The sequence below is a fragment of the Rhincodon typus genome, chromosome 18 (genome assembly GCF_021869965.1).
Source record: "Rhincodon typus isolate 14 chromosome 18, sRhiTyp1.1, whole genome shotgun sequence".
Taxonomy (NCBI): Eukaryota; Metazoa; Chordata; class Chondrichthyes; order Orectolobiformes; family Rhincodontidae; genus Rhincodon; species Rhincodon typus.
In genome coordinates this window covers 32,634,558-32,657,175 of record NC_063349.1, presented here as the reverse complement: position 1 = coordinate 32,657,175, position 22,618 = coordinate 32,634,558, and the positions used below count along the sequence as shown (strand labels likewise).

The window sequence follows — 22,618 nt, the reverse complement described above, 5'->3', positions numbered from 1 at the left end:
CAGGAGCTAGGGAGTGTTAATTGGGAGGAAATGTTAGCAGGCAGGTCCACATGTGACATGTAGGAATTGTGTAAAGACCTGCTGGGGTGAATTCAGGACCAGCATGCTTCGCTAAGGAGGAAGGACAACGATGGCATTGTGAGGGACCCTTGGATAACCAGGGAGGTTGTGAATTTTAGTCAAAAAGGAAAAAGCAGCTTATGGAAGGTTTAGGAAGCTAAAATCGGGCACAGCCTGTGAGAAATATAAAGAAACAGAAAATTAGGAGAGCAAGAATGGGCTAGGAAATGACCTTGGCAAGTAGAGTTAATGAGAATACTGAGGCATTCCATACATGCATTAAAAAGAGAAGGATAACTAGGGAGAAGATAGGACCACTCAACGAAGAAGGAGGCAGAGGATGTGGGTAAGATCCTAAATGAGTATTTTGTGTCGGTATTCACCCAGGAGAAGGATATGGTGGATAGTGAGATTTATGTAGAGCATGGTAATATGCTAGGGCATTTTGAGATCAAGAAAGAAGTGGTGTTGGGCTTCTTGAAGGGCATTAAGGTTGATAAGTCCCCAGGGCCAGATGGTATCTACCCCAGGTTGTGGACAGAGGCAAAAGAGGAGATTGCTGGGGCCTTGACCAAGATCTTTGTATTCTCGCTAGCCACTGGAGAGGTCCCGGAGGACTAGCAAGTAGCTAGTTGTCGTTCCTCTGTTCAAGAAGGGAAATAGGGATAATCCAGAAAACTATCAACCGGTGAGTCTCACATCGGTGGTTCAAAAGCTATTGGAGCGAATTCTTAGGGATAGGATTTATAAGCATTTGCAAAAGCATGGCCTAATTAGGGACACGCAGCATGGCTTTGTTCAGGACAGGTCATGTCTTAGTAACTTGATTGAATTTTTCAGGGAGGTGACGAAGGTAGATGAGAGTAGAGCGGTGGATGTTATTTACATGTATTTTAGTAAGGCTTTCGACAAGGTCCCTCATGGTAGCCTCATCCAGAAGATTAAGATGCATGGGATCCATGGTGACTTGTTTGTGGATTTGGATTTGGCTTGCCCATAAAGGCAGAGGGTAGTGGTGGAGGGGTGTTTTTAAGACTGGAAGTCTGTGATTAGTGGTGTTCTGCATGGATCCATATTGGGACCTCTAATGTTTGTGATAAGAGTCAAGATGTCATGTTGCAGCTTTATAAGACTTTGGTTAGGTCATTCTTCGTGTATCGTGTTCAGTTCTGGTTGCCACATAATAGAAAAGATATGGAGGCTTTGAAGAAGGTGCAGAAGAGGTTTACCAAGATGCTGCTTGGATTAGAGGGAATGAGCTATAAGGAGAGGCTAGAAAAACTCGGGTTGTTTTCTCTGGAGCGGCAGAGGCTGAGGGGAGACTTGATAGAAGTCTGTAAAATTGAGATGCATAGATAGTGTTGACAGTCAGAACCTTCTTCCCAGAGTTGAAATGCCTAACAGTAGGAAGTACGCATTTAAGGTGAGAGGGGGAAATTTCAAAGGAGACGCAAGGGGCAAGTTTTTTTATGCAGAGTGTGGTAGGAGTTTGGAACGTGTTGCCAGTGATTGTGGTGGAGGCAGATACAATAGGGGCATTTAGGAGACTTCTATATGAGCACGTGAATAGGCAAGGAGTGGAGGGATATGGACAAAGGGCAGGCAGAAGGGATTAGTTTAATTTGCCGTCATATTTGGCACAACATTGTAGGCCTAAGGTTCCTGTGCTGTACAGTTCTATGTTTGTTCTACATTTGCTTAAAAGTAAGTGAATTATAAGCAAGACCGGGTACAGACGTAATGCTTCAACATATTGTCAGACAGGGTAGGAATTAGATCTAAGATCGTGCTCTGACTGTGAACAACAGGAGACTCTAATGCTAATGTGGTAGTACAGAAGTGGTTTGAGACTTTTCTTAAGCGCATCCTAGACATTGGAAAGAGTATAATGATTTTCGTTTTTCATATTAGCAGGTTCCAAAGGTGAAAGAAATCATAAACCATATGATGTATTTGGTATTTAGTTTCAAAATTACATAACAGTTTACAGGGATGTGCACTGAAAACAAATAGAAATTCTAGTTTTGTTTCTTTCCTTTGTATTAGGGATTTCCTAAACCGAATGTTGATTAATTCTTTGTTGGCTGACCCATGCAGTTTACATATAGTGATGACAGGGTTCTCGCCCTTTGAATAGCTTTTTGAGGTGAAGATAAGATCTATTTGCTGGTCTGTAATGTTTTTAAATATGCATGTTTAGAGATGTTATTATACAGCTCTGGAGCAGGTGAAATTTGAACTCGGACCAATTACATTCAGCATAATTTATTTGAACATTGTTTATAATAGGATAATGCACTGCATTTGTATCATGTGGACAATTTTATAAATATGCAGTTTCAGTGGTTAGCTATTTACCAGCAAAGAGTATTTTCTTAATGTTACTTGCCAATATCCACTTAGCGTAATCAACATACAAGGTTTATCAATGCCAATTTTATGAATATTAAGAGTGTTATGAAAATTTCCACATCATCCTCTTCAGTCAGGAAACTTTGTGTACCATGTCTGTTTTCTGCCCAGTTTTAAACTTCTGAATAGAAATCTCATGGAGCAGTCTCAATTTATGCTGTATGACTGCTGGATAAAATTCCCCTTGGGTAGTGAGCATTGATTAAAGCTTCTCTCTGAATACTAATTGACCTGTTATCAATGCTGTCATTTATTTTAACTTTGCAGACTAAAACTGTTTATTTGTGAATATGTATATGTATGTCTGTATTTGATACATTTTTATTGTACTGATAATTTATTGTTAACAGGTTTGCAGGAAGGCTGTCTTGACAGCATGGCTTATGCCTCTCTTCTCCCTGTCTCTCTACTTCAGAACTACCTCAGGCTGGTATGTTAGAATTACTTATTTAGTTTACAATATGAAGTTATAATGCTTTTCCTGATTTGAAATATGCTAACTTTTTCAACAATTTTGACTTGAGAAGCATATCTTTCATTTGCAAAGAATGGGTATAAAGAATAAACATTTTGAGAATTTCTGTTAGACTGATGGTGAAAGTGATTCTATGGTAAATTGAAGCATACAGTACTGATCTTTAGACTTGTTTTTGTTTTCTTTATTAAATATGTCACACATTCAACTCTAGTTGAGTTGGAAAAAAGTGGAAACTTCTTTAGCAATTTATTTTCCTAACAAATTGTGGTTTTAAGTTAATACAACCTGCAATTTGATCTCAAAGATCACCCAGGATGTTCATTATATTATTGTAGCAGTACAGTTGTATTGTATTGACACTGAATTTGATATTTGGAATTTTCCCCTCCCTGATGTGATGAGTAATGGTGAAAAAGGTGAGAAATTACAGTGAGAATGGTAAATAATTGGCTACTTGACGCGAGTAAATTTTTTTCTGATTTTTCTCTTCAAGCTTTAAGTGGCAATTTCAGAATCTCCCTATTAAATGGCAATTGTCTTTCTATCATGCACTTCTATCTCAGTAAAGCCCAATATGTTTCAAAGACATTCCCTGTTGTCCCCTCTTTCCCTGAGAAACAGGATTCCTCATGTCTATTTCAGAGTGAATCGCCTGTGGCTGCAGGCCACTGACTGCTTGTCCTGGACAACATGCTGCTTATTTGCTGCTTCACAACGTCCCTGCAGTGCTCCATAGCCACCATCCTCCTCAATCCTTCGACCACACAAGTTGGCATCAGTAGACTGCCAGCCTTATCACAACATCATGCCTGCTGTCAGACCAACTTTCACACCATTTGAAGCCTTCAGCACTTTACTTTGGAGCTGAAGGGCACCTAATGATGTGCATGCTTCTACCGGGTCGCTTGTATCTACGCAGGATACATTTTTTTTGTCACTTAGGTTGCTTTCTTAACACTTAATTTGCCCTTACTTGAAGGCTCCCCATCTCTGACTACTGCAAATTGCTATAATAGCGCACACACTCAATGACTTTAGTACTGGCTTACAAACAGACAGCCCCTGTGTCATGCATTGATTTTTGGTACAGAAGTAGGGACAAACACTGTATCTTGGTGGGCGCACTGAGCATTCAAGGGGGTTGATACAGTTCTACATGACACCATGCTACATCATCTTCAAACCTTGTACCAGCAGTTTACATGGAAAACACATTGTTTGTGCTTCAAAGAAATGACGATATCTGAAAGTCTGTGGGATGGTCCTTAGCGGGGTGACTATAGTCAGTTGAGCTTTTCTATTCCAGGCCAGGGACATGGCCATGGGCAGTCAGGTGCTTGGTCCAAACATGACCTTGTAGTTCAGGGATTGGGCCACAGTGAGTCCTAAAGGTTTAGTGCAAGAAGTCTGTTAACTATAGGAGAGTCAATTGGGGTGCTATTGAGACATTAGTCTGGGGAGATGGAATGACTTTTCCTGCAGTGCGACAAAAGCAGAATTGGAAGATGAAAGAAATGGATGGAAGAGCATTTAGCAGTGATGCAGAAGAGATGGTGAGGTGTCCCCAGTGAGTTGTAGGAACTGCAGAGAGCAGGAAGTTTTAGTCGTTTGGGAGAATGAGCTGTGTGAGAGCTGCTGAGTGGATATGATGCATACTATAGTGAGTTGTATCTGTGGGCCCTAACGAGATGTGTATCCAGTGGCAGAGTTCAAATCGGTGGTGGCCCGGTGAGTTTGAGTTACCAGAGAGAGGGTGATGGCACTTACTGATGTGGAGCACAGAAGATCATTAAACTACTTCCTGTACTACTGAGCATTGCACCTCAGCTAGAACACAGTGCTGGTCTGGGCTGGCTGGGTCTCGTGGAATGGTGACCTGTGCAGTCAGCTTTTTGTTTTTTTGAAAAAAAAGGACTGCTCTTCTCTTCTCCACCCCGTGCACCAATACCTCCAGGTTATTGTGGTGCTGCTTTCCTTTCCTCCAGGCCATATGTCCAGTGAAAGCTGGAAGGTGCCAGTAGTGCCAAGCACTTCAATCTCTCTAGCTGCGCAATCCCTCAAAATTCCAGTTGCATAAAAAGATGAAGAGCAGATGATTACGTAAGGAAAGCCACTTTGAGTCATGGCAGACTGGGCTCAATGAATCTCACTCAACAAAACACTTCAACCAAAAAGGCGAAAATACTGCTCCACGTTTCAATTCCTGTAATAGATAAGTTTAACTAGCAGATTTATAGACAGAGGATTTAAAGAAAAATCTCTTTGTTGCTGCACTAGATTTTCTCTATGCCATATCCCTCTATGTACTAGCTGTTCATACAACCCAGTATCATTTTACTTGATTGAATTTATAATTAATGAATGAGTTTCCTAAAGCAATTTTAATTATATCTTGTATTAAGTAACTATAATATTAATCAGATGTTCAAAAACTGCCTCAAAACTCCTGAGTTGCATCTAACACCTAAAATCTCTTGATCCCTGCAATTTTGGCCACAAAAATTCTTCTTTCACAATTCTTCTGTTGCTAAAGCGTAGCTTCGAAGATAATAGCTCTCCATAGATCTCATATTGCGATAAGTTTGTTCATTTGTGAAGAAGTCCAATTCATCATGTAGCAAATGGTCAGAAGGCATGTTTAATCTCCAGTTTACAGATGTAATTTGCACTCATCAAGTTGTGCTCACAGTTTGAATCCTCCTGAACCCCTCTGTTAAATTACAGCCTTTTCTACTCAGCCATCTTTTGTTCTTTGTCCATGAAGCTTTCTGCAGGTTGTAAACAATTTGTAGTATGTATCATTATCTTCTCCTCTGACAAGTGCAAGTGAAGATTACAGTGAAAGTGTCATGATTTCCCAGGAAGAAAACTACTCAAATTCATTTTGCCTTCAATAATTATTTCAATGTCTATGAAACTTTTTTAAAAGACTAGAAAAGTTCCTGAAAGTTTCGTGGATGTTGGAATATTTTAGTTTTCTTCTATCTATACAAGAAAGAAATCACATATGATTCATAAGCAAGATCTCTATGTAATTAAGCAGCATCATGGGTTGGGGGTCTGCCCTAGAAAATAGCAGTCTTTACTGGTAGATGAGTTATTTTGTTTTAAATTATTTATTTCAGAGTTATCCTGCAAGACTTGAAATGACCATTTGGGGAAACATTGTGCATGCTCCAATACCATAATATTTATCAACTTGGAATCAAATTTTTTTGCTACTGACATTTGGATCTAATTACTTCTAATCATTAAATCTTATTATCTTGGACTAAGTACATCTAATTAAATGTGTTTTAACTGGGATTTACTGTTAGTGGAATGTACACCTGGTAGAAATTAGAGGTGCCAACTCAAGTGTAGTTTAAATAATGAAAACCAGTAGGGCCTGTTAAAGACAAGTGCACTTGACTGACTTGATTTTATTGTTTTTATGAAGCAATTCAGAAAATTTGATGTGGTGTACAGAAACTTCAAACGTGTCATAGCAGTGGTAAAAAATGGTTTGTCAGAATGTTAGATAGCATAGTATGGATTGGAGTCTGATCACTGCATCATATGTTAATGACCTAGACTTGGACATAGAGAAATTTTTAAATTTCCAAATGACACAAAACAGGGAAGTATTGTAAACAGTGAGAAGGATAGTGGTAGACCTCACTCATTCGTGAGACTGGGTGCCACTGGCTGGCCAGCATTTATTGCCTGTTCTTAGTTGCCTTGAGAAGGTGGTGGTGAGCTGCCTTCTTGAATCTTTGCAGTCCACATGCTGCGAGTTGACACTCAATGCCATTAGGGAAGGAATTTGAGGATGTAGACCCAGTGACAGTGAAGGAACGATGATATTTTTCCCAAGTCTGGATAGTGAGTTGCTTGGACGGGAATTTGCAGGTGGTAGTAGTGCACTCATGTATTATTTGTCCTTGTCCTTCTGAATGGAATTGGTTGTGGGTTTGGAAGATGCCATCTGAGGATCTTTGGTGAATTTCTACAGTGCATCTACAGATACTAGAAGCAGTGTGTACTGAGTATCAGTGGTGGAGGGAGTGGATGTTCTGGCTACAGTGCCAATCAAGTGGGCTGCTTTGTCCTGGATGATTTCAAGCTTCTTGAGTGTTGATGGAGCTGCACCTATCCAGGCAAGTGGGGAGTATCCCATTGAGCTCCTGGCTTGTGCCTTGTAAATGGTGGACAGACATTGGGGAGTCAGGAGGTGAGTTATTTGTTGTGGCATTCCTAGCCTCTGCCTTGCAGTTGTAGCCCAGTATTTATGTGGTTAATCCAGTTGAGTTTCTGGTCAATGATAACCCTCAGAATATTGTTAGTAAGGGATTCAGTGATGGTAACATCATTGAATGTTATGGGAGGGTAGTCAGATTGTGTGTTATTAGTGATGGTCATTGCCTGGCGCGCATGTTACTTGCCACTTCTTACCCCAAAACTGGATATTGTCCAATCTTGTTGCATTTAAGTAGTGTCAAATGGCGCTGAGCATTTTGTAATCATCGATGAACATCCCCACTTCCGACCTTAAGATGGAGGGAATGTCGTTGAAGAAGCGGCTGAAGACTTTTGGGCCTAGGACATTATCCTGAGGAACTGCTGCGGAGATTTCCTGGAGCTGAGACAGCTGACCTCTGACAACCGCAACCATCTTCCTATGAGCCAGGTACGACTCCAAGCAGCAGGGAGTTTGCCCCCGGATACCCATTGATTCCTGTTTTGGTCGGGCTCCTTAATGCTACGTTCAGTCAAATGCAGCCTCATTGGCAAGGGCTGTCACTCTCCCCTCATCTCTGGAATTCAGCTCTTTTATCCATGTTTGAACCAAGGCCATAATGAGGTCAGAAGCTGAGTGGCCCTGGTGAAATCCTCGCTGAGCATGATGTTGCTAAGTAGGTGCTGTTTGATAGCACTGTTGATGACACCATCCATCACTTTACTGATGATCACGAGTAGCACATGAAATTTAATGCAGAGAAGTGTAAAGTGTCATTTTGCCTAGATGAACGTGGGAGGGAAAAATGAAATAATGAATGTAATTCTGAACTGGATGAAGGAGCAGAAGGATTTGCAATACAGTGCAGGAATCAGCAAATTAACCAGAGCAGACTGAGGGGAAAAAAAACAAATGAAATGCGAATGCTGAAAATCAGAAATTGCTGGAAAAATGTCAGCAGGTCTGGCAGCATCTGTGTGGAGAAATCCAAGTTACCATTTTGGGTCCAGTGACCCTCCTTCAGACCTGATGGTAGCTAGAAGAAAGTTGTTTCTTATTGAGAAGATAGGTTGTGGCGAGGGGCAAAGAAGTAAGCAATGAGTGGGGATAGAGCTCACAGAGAGAGAAGAAGATGGACAGACAAAGAAGTGGATAACGGTCAGCCTACGAAAATGGTTGCTAACAGGAACGATTAGTGCCTAACAACAGGCTGTATGTAATACCAGACCATGTGATAACAAGGCCTGGTGAGCGGGGTTGGGGTAGAGACAGGGACATGAGCAAAGATGGATCAAAACCTAAAATTGTTGAACTCTATTTCGAGTCCAGACAGGTGTAGGGTTCTAAAGTAGAAAATGAGGTGGTGTTCTTTCATCTTGTACTGAGCTTCATTGGAGCACAGTAACATGCCTGAGATAGAGATGTTGGCCAGGGAACAAGATGGTGTATTGAAGTGGCAGGCAACTGGAAGCTCAAGGTCTTTTTTTTTTTTTGCAGACAGAATGTAGATGTTCCGCAAAACTGTCACCCAGTCTACACTTTGAGGAAACAATATGTAGAGAAGCACATTGTGAGCAGCGAATGCAGTAGACTAGGTTGTGGGAAGTGTAGGTAAAGTACTGCTTCATCTGGAAGGTGTGCCCTTGGATACTGGAGAAGGAGGAATTAAATGTGCAGGTGTTACACCTTCCGTGGTCGCAGGGGGAGGTGCTGTGGTGCTGTGAGGGGGTGCTGGGAGTGAAGGAGGAGTGGATGTCCCAGAGGGAATGGTCTCTGAAGAAGGCTGACAAGGGAGGGGAGGGGAGGGGAATATGTGTCTGGTGGTGGCATCCCACTGGAGCTGGCAGAAATTGCTGCGAATGATCATCTGGATGTGGATGCTGGTGGGATGGTAGGTGAGGACAAGGGGGACCCTATTGCTGTCGTGGGAGGGGAGAGAGGGGCTGAAGGCTGACATGTGGGAGATGGGTTGGACATGGCTGAGGGCCCTATCAACTATGGTGCTGGGAATCTCAGCAGACTGAGAATTTGATTAATATGTCATAACAAGCACTGGGTTTCATATAAATTGAATCGTACAGCCCAAAAGTAAGAAAATAATGAACCTTTATAAAACCCTAAATAAAAACTGAAAGAACTGCAGATGCTGTAAATCAGGAACAAAAACAAAGTTGCTGGAAAAGCTCAGCAGGTCTGGCAGCATCTGTGAAGGGAAAAACAGAGTTAAGGTTTTGGGTCCAGTGACCTTTCCTCAGAACTTGCGGAGCTTTTACAGCAACTTAGTTTTTGTTCTTTATGAAACTCTAGTTCCGCTTCAATTGGAGTATCATGACCAATTATGGATACCCTTTGAGAAAGAATAGGAAAACTTTAGAGAGAATGCAGAAAAGAGAGTTGTTAAGTGATAAGTTGGGGTAGTTACAATTTGGTGAATGGTTAGGATCTGAAATGCACTTCAGTGACATTCTGAAGGGAATTAGATAAACACTTGAAGAACGAAAATTTGCACGACTACAGGGAAAGGACAAAAGAGTGAACTAGCTGAATAGCTGTTGTAGAGAGTCAAAATGGTCACAGTGTGATAAATGACGATTGATTTTGGCCTCAGTGATTTTTGTTTTCCTCTGCGTTACTCATAGCAAAGTCCTGGTGATTTAATCTTTAATTATAGAGTCAGAGAGTCATACAGCACAGGAACAGATCCTTCAGTCCAACTTGTCCATACCAACCAGGTTCCCCAAAATAAACTAGTCACATTTGCCTGTATTTCGCCCATACCCCTTCAAACCCTTCCTATTCATGCACTTATCCAAATGTCTTTTAAATGTTGTAACTGTGCTCTCATCTATCACTTCCTCTGGCAGTTAATTTCGTATACGAACCACCATCTGTGTGGAAAAAGTTGCCTCTTAGATCCCTTTTAAATTTCTCTCCTCTCGGCTTAAAATAATGCCCTTTAGTTTTGAACTCCCCACCTAGTTAAAAGACCTTTGCAAGTTACCTTATCTATGCCCATTAATGATTTTATAAACCTCTTTAAGGTCACGCCATAACCTCCTACGCTCTAGGGGAAAATGTCCCAGCCTATCCAGCCTCTCCTTGTAACTCAAACTGTCCAGTCCAGGTAACATCTTTATAAGTCTTTTCTGCACCCTTTCCAATTTAATAATACCTTTTCTGTTGCAGGGCAACCAGAATTGTACAAAACACAAATAATGGCCTCACCAACATCCTGAACAGCTGCACATGACATCCCAACTCCTGTATCCAGTGCTCTGGCCAATGAAGGCAAGCATGCCAAATGCCTTCTTTACCACCTTGTCTACCTTTAATGCCAATATGAAAAAACTATGCACCTGTACCCCTAGGTGTCTCTGTTCAACAGCACTCCCCAGGGCCTTTTCACTTACTGTATAAATCCTGCACTTATTTGTCTTACCAAAATGCAACACCTCACGTTTCTCTAATTTAAACTTCATCTGCTACTCCTCAGCCCATTGGCCCAACTGATAATTGCTGGAGACTTTAGGACAATCCTGGAGGTTTGACGAGCTTGTACACATCTGCAATGTTCAACCTGACCTTTTTCTCCCCCCATAGATCCTAACTGACCTGTGTGAGTCTAATATTTTCTGTTTTTAATTGGCTTTAATTTTATTTGCTGATTCATGTATCTACTTGATCAGTTACTGGGCAGCATTTAATATATCAATATGATATTCAGGTTCACAGAAGGAGCCTCATCACCTCATCTTTTGATGAAGTTAAATAGTTGATTATTCAGTCTATTTCTATAATGTAAGCCATCAAGAATATTTCCAGCCAGTGCTTTCAACCCTAGTGTGGAATCTTCATCAGATCAGGATATGACGGGCCTATGTGGTGCAGTGGTAGTGTCCCTACTTCTGAGCTCAGAAGTCCTGGTTCAAGTCCTACTTGCTCCAAAGATGTGTAATAACATTTGTGAACAGGTTGATTTAAAATATTTTCTACGTTTATAGTATTGTTAGAAAATTAAGAAAGATAAAAGTATCAGCATGTAATCTAGTTATGCAGAGCATGATAATAAGGGTTGAGTCACCTATCGTATGCCTACCCCAAAACTGTTAGATGATATAACAGGTCATGCGTGATCTGGTTGACAAGCATAAAATAGCAGTGGATTACTGTGAAAGATGGAATGTGAAAAATCATAGGTGCGTTTAATTATGCTTAAAAAGCAAATGGAGAAGAAGGATTAAAAATAAAGTGTAAACCAGCAATCCTTCTGAACAACATTAATGTGATATATTCAACAGTAACTGTTAAGACTGTTGTTTTAAAAAGAAAAAAAGCTGCAAGAGTCCCACAGAGCTTCCAGTTCTGGTTGTTGTTTATATGGTGTTTGATTATAACATTTGGTCATGCGACATATGTCCACACTTTGAGCTTCTTATTGCATTTGCTAAGAATGGTTTTGGTTTCTATAGTCCTGTGTCTTTCCTTACTGCAAGCCTAATTTATTTCATTAAATGGGAGGGTAGGTAGAAAATTGAGTAATTTATCTTGTGGAGCCATGAATAGTTTCCCACTATCTTGAAAGCTGGAATCTCAGATCTTCTGTCATCCCTGGTCACCTGAGAGGAATTTTGGAAGGTTGGCAAACCTGCTGTCCCGGTGGCTTAGTAGATAAATGTAGTCTCCAAATTCTACAGTTATAAGTGTTTTCTTTGCTGACATCCATTGTGATGTGCGTGTAACTAATGCATAGAAAGTTAATCATTTATGTTGGAGAAACTATAATTATCACTCATGAGCTCAACTGCAATTAAATTGCTCCTTTTATATTGCTCGTATTTCTTTTTGTGGCAATGCAGGAGTATTCCATGACAAAATTAAAATAATGAATCCATCAAGTTTGGTTGTCAATCAGAATGATGAAAGAAAGTATATAGCGGTATAAGGGACTAAAACATTGTTTTGTAGGTCATGAAAATCTCTTGTGAGTCTCACCTAAGGTTAGGTGTTGCATTCTAGATGTAACAGGAAAGGGTGAATCTGCCATATAATATGAAAACAGCATCTTTCATTTAACAGATATTAATGATAAGAAGAAAAGAAAGTTGGCTATTAAAATGAAAGAAAACATTTTGCCTGTATTAAAAGGAAGTAAGAAAGACAACTTTATTATAATGCATACGGTAACCCAAAATTGGTCTGTTCAAGACAGCTTCACAAAATGGCCCAGTCCCCTTTAGTAAATACTTTACCAAGACTCTGAATGACCTTTTATGGGCATTCACCCTCTGCCATTAATTTCATCAACTTCCCTTCCTCCATAGTCTTCAGCCTGTACCTCCTTTAAATCCAATTTCAGTCTCCATTTCTAGTCTTTTGAGGCATTCATCCTGACTTCTCAAACAAGCGTCTAATAACTATGAGCCCTTTATCAACTTTTTCTCAAAGGCACTGGAAGGCTTGCAGACTCTGCAGACCCTTGTCCGTCAACAAGTAGTTTTGAAGGTGTTTCCACCTGCTGTTTATCAAGTTATACTGTCCATTAATCAAACTCTATCTCTTAACTACACACTACACTTGACCACGCCAAGGTCCTTCATTGTCCTGGTTTCTAGTTTAGAGGTTATTGGATAGAAAACAACATTATATTTGCAAACCTGTAAGGCCTTCAGCACTGAAGTTGCATATCGTTATAAATGAAACTAAAAAATTTCAACTGTACATAGGTTAATTTGTGAAAGCATTCGGATATCTTCCACTAGTGGCAATGTTATTTCGTAAAATTATAATTCACAGCAGGCTAATAGAACTTATTGTTTCTACAGATGGACTTTCTATAATGTGTTACAATCATGTGAGGTGGAGTGAATTGGCTGCAATAGGTTCAAAATTATTTTCAAGCATAAGACTATACCTCTAATAAAAATGTAGTTATCCAATGTCTGCTCTCAGTAAGGAGCCAATGCCAAGGTTTTCTTGAGTGAAAAAATGAGCAATTTCATTATTTGCTAGCCACAAGAAAAAGTGCTGTAAATGCAACACAAGGTGAACCTGCCTGATCCTAAATTGGTTGTCAGTGTCTGGCAACTAATTTATGATTGTCAGATGAGATGACAATATGACACCTATATACATGTAAATACAGAGGGTCCTCTTCTTTGCAGACAGACAGCATTCTAACCTAAACACACTTCACCTGTTTTGCCTGAGCAAGATAGGTAGCATCCATTTGTTGGTTCATTTTTCAGGGCAATTTCCTGACCAATTAGAGTTGACCTACCTTATTTAAAATTTAGCAAAGCCTGGGTTTTAACTGTCAATCAGCCTCAATGGGTGCATTCTCCATGGTTACACGTCTTCCAAACTTAGCCTACTTTCCAACAAAAAACTTTTTTCTCTCCTGTAGCACAGATGTTGGTTTTTCCCCTTGAATTTGATCTGATGTGAGTGCAAGATGGAAAGTTTCGACAAAAGGATCATTTTTTTGAGCAAATAACTAATATAAATATGTTATAAATCTCAGTTAAAAATGTGATTACTCAGTGTTTATAACAGAGGGAACTGATCTTAAATGCGAGAGAAATATGGAAGCATTGAAAGATGATACATTGTCCAAAAGACTTGTTTAATAAAATTTCAGAATTGTCAGTTGTTAAAAATGTACTTTTGTGTTTTATATTCTATGTGATGCCTGTACTTAATGCAATTTATAAATGTTTAGCAGAGTTTTTGAGGCTTTTTTTCTTAATGTGACCCTGCCGAATTGTACGTTCATATATGTGGAAAGTATTCCTTTGCTGCCTTTTTATTTCAGAATTTGAATGGTATGCCATACATATTTAATATGTTCCTGAAGCTGTAGACTGTTCATGACCCTTCAACTATGATATTTGGGAATCACTGTCAAGATTATTACTTACCCCACAGTGCAGTGTAAAGCATATTATTAAGAACACTTAATATGTCAGTGAGGAAATCTTGGAAGATATCCAAAATTCCTCATTGCGCTGTTCATGCCCTCAACTTATTTATCTTATGCATATCAGCTGCTGTTCTGAAACTACTAAGATTCAACAGTGGAAATCTGAAAAGTGAGATTAATATGATAGGGTTGATCCTGACAAAATGGTGTTCATCTTTTATGTGTATACATTCATATGCAGACTTGTGCATTTACAGCAAATTTTGTTTTAATTTTGGCGTACTAATTTTTATACTTAGCTCTGATATACACAGCCTTGTGAAGTTACTGATGAACTTTAATTGTGAATTTTTTTTTGAAATTGTTACCGACAGGTTGAACAGTATCATAATGTAATTTTTCATGGGCCAGTAGGAAGTTGCCAAGATCATATTGCACATCAAATAGCAAACGGTATCAAGGTAAGTAAATTCTTTGACTAGTAATTGCTTTAGGGTTGAATCATTTAACTTTACTGTCAACATCATGGAATTTAAAAAGTAAGGGACTGGCTTAATTAGGTAGAGTATGATTTTTAAAATCTAAATATGAAATTCCCTGTCTTCCCCATGTTACTCGAACTGTGTTCACAGGATAGTAGATCTATAGCAGAAAGTAATAGGTCTCTGTGGAGCCACATACTTTGTATTTTGTCTCAATCTATTCTGAATATTTCTGTTATCTCCTCTGCCATCGTACATTGGTAAATGTGTTCGAATGGCGCAGGAATAAACGGTGTGGGAATTGGAATCAGGCTTGCAGGGGTAATTCAAACTTCACCTTAAAGTTAAGTTGTTGTTTCATGTCCATTTCCATTATAATTTTTATATTTAGATTTATGATTAAACTTGTTGGCCTGGAGATTCTCCTAGACTTTTTTTTATTTCTGTGCAGTTTGTCTGGAATTGACCAACCAATGCAAAGAATCGGGAAATTTTAAGCATAAGTTACATTCTCCGCAGTTTCTTTTTGTGCTTTTATTTTAATAAGTCACACTCGAAGCCAACCGCCCTTCAAGCTGCTAGTTGCATTGATTTACAGGCCTTTGAGAACTCTTAAAATAACTCTTCATGGGCACAAAAGCATTAATAGGTGCAATCTGAAAGTTTTTGTACATTTATTTTGTTTTTGAATTGAACTGAATTAGCTTTATTGTCACATGCACTCAAATGAGTGTGATGAATAGTTATGGCACCATCTTAGGTACAAGATACCTAGGTACAGACACTTAAAGTATTTGGTGCAAAATTGAAAAAAAAAATTGCTTCAAACAATTCCTTATAAAAAGAAATGAAGCAAATGCTGCCTAATTGCACTGTGATGGACGAATTTTGCACTTAGAGTTAGGCGAATGGGTTTGAGTGGAAACTTAGGGCAGTAAACACTTTAGTGCAATTTGTGCACTAATCAAAAGGTAATTTGAGCCTCCTGCGTTCTAATTATGCATTCTGTTAGTGGTTGTGCAGCAGGATCTCCCCTAGTGACAAGGTGTAATTGATGCTTGATCAAGTGAAGCAGATTGGCATTTTCAGCTGTGACCGGCCAAGAGAAAACGATATGAAATGAATCAAAGTAAATAGTACAAATGCTGTTGGTAATGGGCTTTTGATCCAAAGGATACATTTATACAAAGTACAAATTAAACATTTTAAAAATGTGCTGTTCATGGCTTTAATATTGTTTCAAAATTCTGATAGGCTAATTGGATCTAAAATCCATAGCTACCTCAGGGAATACTGCATTAGGGATTTTAAATGGAATGGTGTTTGTGTCCTTCTCCACTGTTCCGGAAGCTACAGTTTGAAGTTAATTAGTCTATATTCTGAAATTCTCCGTAGCACAAACAAGAAGCTGTTGGTTCCAACTGTGAAATAATACAAATTGAGTTGGAAGCGAGTTCATCAAAGGACCAGCTGGTGGAGCTGTTTATTAAAAGAGGTAAGAGGTCCATAACTGGGACCATAGAAATGAATTTGTTGAGAAACTGCAATGTAGGACTTGTTGAGTTTGGATGTGTTTGCTTGTATTTAAAAAGATGAAGATACTTACCAACAAAAGGATTTGGTGATTTTAAATATCTCCACTCATTTGTAGGAGTGTAACTTCAGACTTAGACTTAAAGGCTTTCTCATTTCTAATTGTAGTTAAGGGTGACAAACTATTTGCTTATGCCTTTTTCCATAGCAGTTATTGCTCAAAACAAGCTATTTGCCTGTTGCTAGAGACTATGACTCAAGGGACAGTATTCCACATCAAACTTGGCTGACGAGGAGACTTTTCCCGCACCAGCCCCCACCATTATCCTATTGACTATCAACCTACAAATCAAAAAAGCAATTTACCCGCATTACAAATGCTTATGCCATGACCATCAAATCCTGGTGTAGATATTGAACCCAGAGCTCATAGCTCAGGCAAGGTTGCTACCCACTGTGCCACAAGATCCCCCCATGCAATATATTATTTATTTCAGATTTCCAGCATCTTCAGTATTTTGATTGTGTATTTTCATTGTGATGAGGTTTTGAACAGTTCAGAGGGTATAGAAGACATGGAAAATAGGAGCAGGAATAGACCATTCGGTCCAATGAGTCTGCTTATCCATGCTTCATGGCTCATCTATCAGACAATACAGCTGTGCTCTCCCTATACTGATATTTTCAGCTTCTGGAAATCTATTTTTCTTCCCTGAATATGTTCAGTGACTTTACTTCCACATCTTTCTGTGGTAGAGAATTCCACAGGTTTGCCACCCTGAGTGAAGACACGTCTGCTCATCTTAGTCCAAAGCAGCCTCTCCCATACCCTGAGACCATGACCCTCTCATTTGCACCACCCCAGCCAGCGGAAACATTATCCCTGCATCCAGTTTGTGCATCCCTGTCAGAATATTATATGTTTCAGTGAGATGTGACCCCTGATTCTAGACTCCCAACCAGGAAAAACATCCTACATTCATCTGACATCCTGGGCCACCTCCAGTGTCATAACAACACCACCCGGAAACTGGAGGAGCAGCACCTCATATTCTGCCTTGGGAGTCTACAGCCCAATTGTCTCAATGTGGACTTTACTAGCTTCAAAATCTCCCAACCCCCGGCCTCATCCCATGACCAACCCTCCCTCTCATCCCCACCTCCTTGACCTGTCCACCTTCCCTCTCACCTATCCGCTCCTCCCACCTCACTAACCAATCCCCACCACTGCCTACCTGCACTCCCCTATCACCATCCCACCTATCTTCCCCAGCCCCACCCCTCCTCTCTATTTATTTCAGAGCCACCTTCCCCCTCCCCCATTTCTGAAGAAGGGACCCAACCTGAAATGTCAACTTTCCTGCTCCTCTGATGCTGCCTGGCCTGCTGTGTTCCTCCAGCTCCACACTGTGCTATCTCTGACTCCAGCATCAGCAGTTCTTACTATCTCTGCATGCATCTAGTCCATTTAGCCCTATTAGAATTTTATACATTTCAATCAGATCCTGTCTCATTCTTTCAAACCCCAGTGAACCCAGGCCATTTGCCTCAATTTCTCCTCATACAACAAGCCTGCCATCTCAAGAAGCAGGCTGGTGAAACCTTTGGTTCATTCTCTCTAAGGCAAGTGCATCTAATCTGAGGAAAATAATTGCGGCAAGATTTCATTGCTCCTTCAAACCCTCTTGCAATGAAGGTCAACATGCCATTTGCCTTCCTACCTGCTTGTGTGCTTGCCCAGGTTCTTCGTTCATCAATATTTTTCAATCTATCACCATTTAAGTAATACTCCGCCATTGTGTTCTTCCTGCTAATGTGAACAGCTTCATATATATATACACACACTATGCTGCATCTGCCATTTATTTGTCTGCTCATTCAACCTGAACCTGCTTTATACCCTCCTCCCACTCATGCTTCACTTAGTTTTATGTCATTAGCAAATTTGAAAATATTACCATAGATCCCCTTAAATAAACTGTAATCTATTATGTGAATAGTTGGGGCCTAAGCACTGATCCCTGCGGTACCCTATTTGTCATCATCTTCAAATCCTTAAAAAAAAAACACATTTATTCTCACTCTGTTTCCTGTCTGCTAACCAATTCTCAATCTATACCCATATATTAAACCAACCCAGTAGGCTTTGATTTTGCACAGTAACGTCTTGTATAGGATTTTATCAAAAATCCAAATACAACAAGTTAGAAGGATCTTTTTTCAATCCTTAAGTCAACTTCTATCACTTTGAATTTATTTCTAGACTTGCTATAAATAGAACTCAAGTTTTTCTGAAAGTTCTAGAAGGATGTATCAATACAATTTGCTTGCTACTGTGTTGTCAATTTTCCATTGAAACACATGTGAAAGTACAGTTGAATCTGACTATGAAGCAAAGTGGTGTAAAAACAAATTAGATTTGATACAGTATGAAGTATACTTCTGACACCAATGGCAAAAATTTATATACAAAAAGTATATATCAAAAGAGTATCTACTCGAACTGAACTTCTGCCCATGCCTCTGTACTGAACTCTCTTTTATAGCAATGGGGAAATGTAGGGTAGGCCCAGCTGTATGATACAATTTTTAGACCATAAGAACTGTATGATCTTAGCTTTCCTTATCTTCCAGTCACTACTCAGAACATATAATGCAAAAAAAACTGCAAGGCATGAGGAAATACTCTGAGCCTGGACACAGTAAAGGGAGGATTTAGGCCTGCTTCGTAATGCCAAGATGAAGGTGTGTCAGAAATTGGGGAAATTTGGGCTCTTTGATTTTGAGATAGGAATATTGTAACAGAAGGCATTTGACATTTTAGGTGATAATGGAAAATTATTATTGGTGTACTTCCAGGTAGTTGGGATGAGGAACCAACTGGTAAAAACAGATTTGGGACTCTTGCCAGGCAGTTGGACATTTGGATAGAAGTTTTAGAATGGGCAATAAAGGCAAAAATACAGAGTTAATCTAGAGAAAACTGAATGCTGTGCTAAGGATTTGTAGGTATTTCTAGATTAGAACATATAACAGTACGTCCCAGGGACAGGCCCTTTAGCCCACGAGATCTGCACTGAACATGATGCCATTCGGAACTAATCCTGTCTGCCTCCACATGGTCTGTAATCCTCTCTTCCTTGCCTGTTCCCATGTCTGTCTTAATGCCTCTTAAATGTTGCTATTGTATGAGCTTCTACTCACTCCCCTGTCAGCATGTTCCAGGCACCTACCACTTCCTATGTTTAACAAAAAAAAACTTGTCTTGCACATTTCCCTTTAACCTTTCCACTTTTCACCTTTCCACTTTTCACCTCAAACCAATGCCCCCTAGAATTTAACATTTCAACCTTAGGGATAAAGGACTCTGACTATCGACCCTAGCCAGTCCTGTCATAATTTTATATATTTCTGACCGGTTGTCCCACTGCCTCTGATGCTCTAGTGAAAATGATTCAAGTTTGTTCAGCTTCTCCTTTTTGCCAGTACATTCCAATCCATACATTCTGGTAAACCTCTTTTGCGCCCTTTAAAGTCTCCATATCCTTCCTGTGTGGTGAACAGAAATGCACCCTATACTACAAATGTGGCCTAACTAGAGTTTTATACTGCTGCAACATAACCTACCACATTTATACTCAGTGCCCTGACCAATGAATGGAAGCATGCCATCCACTTGTGTTGCCACTTTCAGGGAGCTATGGACTTGCTACACACAGGGATCTTGGGCTCAATGTTCTTAAGGGTCCTGCCATTTTCTACATATTTCCATCTCTCATTTGACCTCCCAAAATGACCTCTCACTTGACCGGATTAAATTCCATCTGCTATTTCTCCGCTCAACTTTCCAACTGATCTATATCCTGCTGTAGGAGCAAATTACTGCAGATGCTGGAATCTGTACAGAAAACAAAAATATGCTGGAAACCACAGCAGGTCTGGCAGCATCCATGGACAGAGCAAGCTAACGTTGAGTCTAAACGACTGTTCAGAGCTGACAAGAAGCGTGGAGGGGGCAGCATTTATGCAATAGTTGGGGTGGAGTGCTGAGGGAGAAAGAGTGTTGATGGTGCAGATTAAGTGATTAAGTTATATGCAGCTGTCTCCTTTGACAACCTTACTCACTATCCACGATACCACCCATTTTTGGGTAATCTGCAAATTTACTAACAGACCACCTACATTTTCATCCAAATCATTTACACATGTTAGAAATAACAGCGGTCCCAGCACTGATCCTTGAACACCATTGGTCACAGATCTCCAGTCAGAAAAACACCCCTCAACAACTACCCTCTGTTTTCTTTGACCAAGCCAATTTTGTATCCAATTTACCAACCCACCATGGATCCCGTGTGATTTAATCTTCTGGACCACCCTACCGTAAGGGACCTTGTCAAATGCTTTCGCAAAGTCCATGTAGACAGCATTCACTGCCCTACCCTTATTAGTCATCTTCTCCACTTCTACAAAAAAACGCAATCAAACTTGTGAGACAAGACTTTCTCAGCATGTCTTTATGCAGGGTATCACTAATAGGTCCATTTGTTTCCAAATGCGAGTAGATCCTGTCCCTAAGAACCTTCTCCAGTAAGCTCCCTTCCAATGATGTAAGGCTCATCGGCCTGTAATTTCCTGATTATCCCTGTTGCCCTTCTTGAACAAAGGAACAGCATTGGCTATTCTCCAGTCTTTTGGGACCGAGCCTCTAGCTAAAGAGGATACAAAATCTCTGTCAAAGCCCCAGCAATCTCCTCCCTTGCCTCCCTCATTACCCTGGTATAGAACCCATCAGTCCCTGGGGACCTGTCTACTTTAATGTTTTTGGAGATACCCAACACCGCTACTTCCTTAATATCAACCATGCCCTAGAATATCAACATGCCCCCCACTAATCTTACCATCATCCATTTCCTCTTTCCTCTTTCTTGGTGAATACCAATACAAAGTACACGCCCACTTCCTCTGGCTCCTTACATACTTCCCTCCATCCTTGAGTGGATCAAACCTTTCCTCGGTACCCTTTTTGATCCTAATGTACTATAAAATGCCTCGCTATTCTCCTTTATCCAACTCACCAAAGATTTGCATGGACCCTTTTAACCTTCCCAGTTCCTTGTTTAAGTTCTTTCCTGCTTCCTTCATATTTGTGAAGGACCTTATCCATTTTCAGTTTCCTGAACTTTGCATATACTTCCTTTTCCTTTTTGACTAAGCTTTCAATATTGTATGTTATCCAGAATTCCTGAAACTTTCCATCCTTATCTTTTATCCTCACAAAAACATGCTGGTCCTGAACTCTGATCAGCTGACCTTTATAAGATGTGTCAGATGTGGATTTACCCTCAAATAGCCTTTCCCAAACTAATTTCTCCAGTTCTGAGGAAGGGTCACTGGACCCGAAACGTTAACTCTGTTTTCTCCTCCACAGATGCTGCCAGACCTGCTGAGCTTTTCCAGCAACTTTGTTTTTGTTCCTGATTTACAGCATCCGCAGTTCTTTCGGTTTTTAATTTCTCCAGTTCCTGCCTAATGCTGTTGTAATTAACCTGACCTCAATTTAGCCCTTTGAACCAAGGACAGTCTTATTCTTATCCATAACGATCTTAAAACTTAGAGAATTATGATCACTTTTCCCAAAATATTCTCCCACTGAAACTTCGATCATCTGCCCAGACTTAATCTCTGTACAAGGTCCAATGCGGTCCCTTCCCTGGTTGGACTATCTAAGTATTGTTTCAAGATACCCTCCTGGATGCACCTAATAAATTATGCTCATCCAATTCCCTGGCACTAAAGGAGTCCAAGTCAATGTTGGGATATAGTATTGGCACAGGAATCATAACCCTAGAGGTCCTGCTTTTCAACTTGCTGCCTAACTCCTTAAATTCCCTTTGTAGGACCTGATCTCTTTTCCTGCCTATGTCGTTAGTTCCATTATGGACCAAGATCTCTGGCTGCTTACTCTCCCCTTTCAGAATGTCCTGTGCTTGCTCAGATAAATCCTTGACCCTGGCACCAGAGGGGCAGCACACTATCCTGACACCTCACTTGCAGCCACAGAAATGCCTATCTGTGCTCCTGACTAGAGAGTCCCCTATCGTTACAGCTTGTCTGCACTTTGACCCTGGCTGCTGTACAACAGTGCCACTGATCTACTTGCAGCTTTTGCTTTCCTCTGAGAGGCCATCTCCCCCATTATGCCACTGCCTCACCCGGCAGACTTAGTTGTCAGGGACATTTGACTTCTTCCTAATCTCCCACATCTCACAGGAGGAGCATACCACTCCACTAACTGCTATTACTATCTATCTAGTAATTACTGGATTAAAAGAAAAGACGTTACCTTACTTTAATGCTGTTTGCCTTCCTCAGTGAAGCCTCAACAGCAGCACTTTGACCTCCCAGCCCCTCTCCAAAATGACCCTATAATTGGATGCTGTTCTTCCTGTTGAGTACTGGGTCGCCAGCGATCCCCTTCTCAGTTATGGAGAGCGAGCTAACTTCTCCCAGAA

At 40.3% G+C, this 22,618-nt stretch overlaps 1 protein-coding gene across 1 annotated transcript in view; it reads left to right on the top strand.

The window, feature by feature from the left end:
• The window catches only part of cttnbp2 (cortactin binding protein 2), a 134,807-nt gene that overhangs the window by 93,832 nt on the left and 18,357 nt on the right, over nt 1-22,618 (top strand). Inside the window, exons 14-16 of the mRNA XM_020525427.2 lie at nt 2,823-2,902; nt 14,463-14,549; nt 15,966-16,065. Of these exons, the coding sequence (XP_020381016.2) occupies nt 2,823-2,902; nt 14,463-14,549; nt 15,966-16,065 (267 nt within the window). The remainder of the gene's footprint in view (nt 1-2,822; nt 2,903-14,462; nt 14,550-15,965; nt 16,066-22,618) is intronic.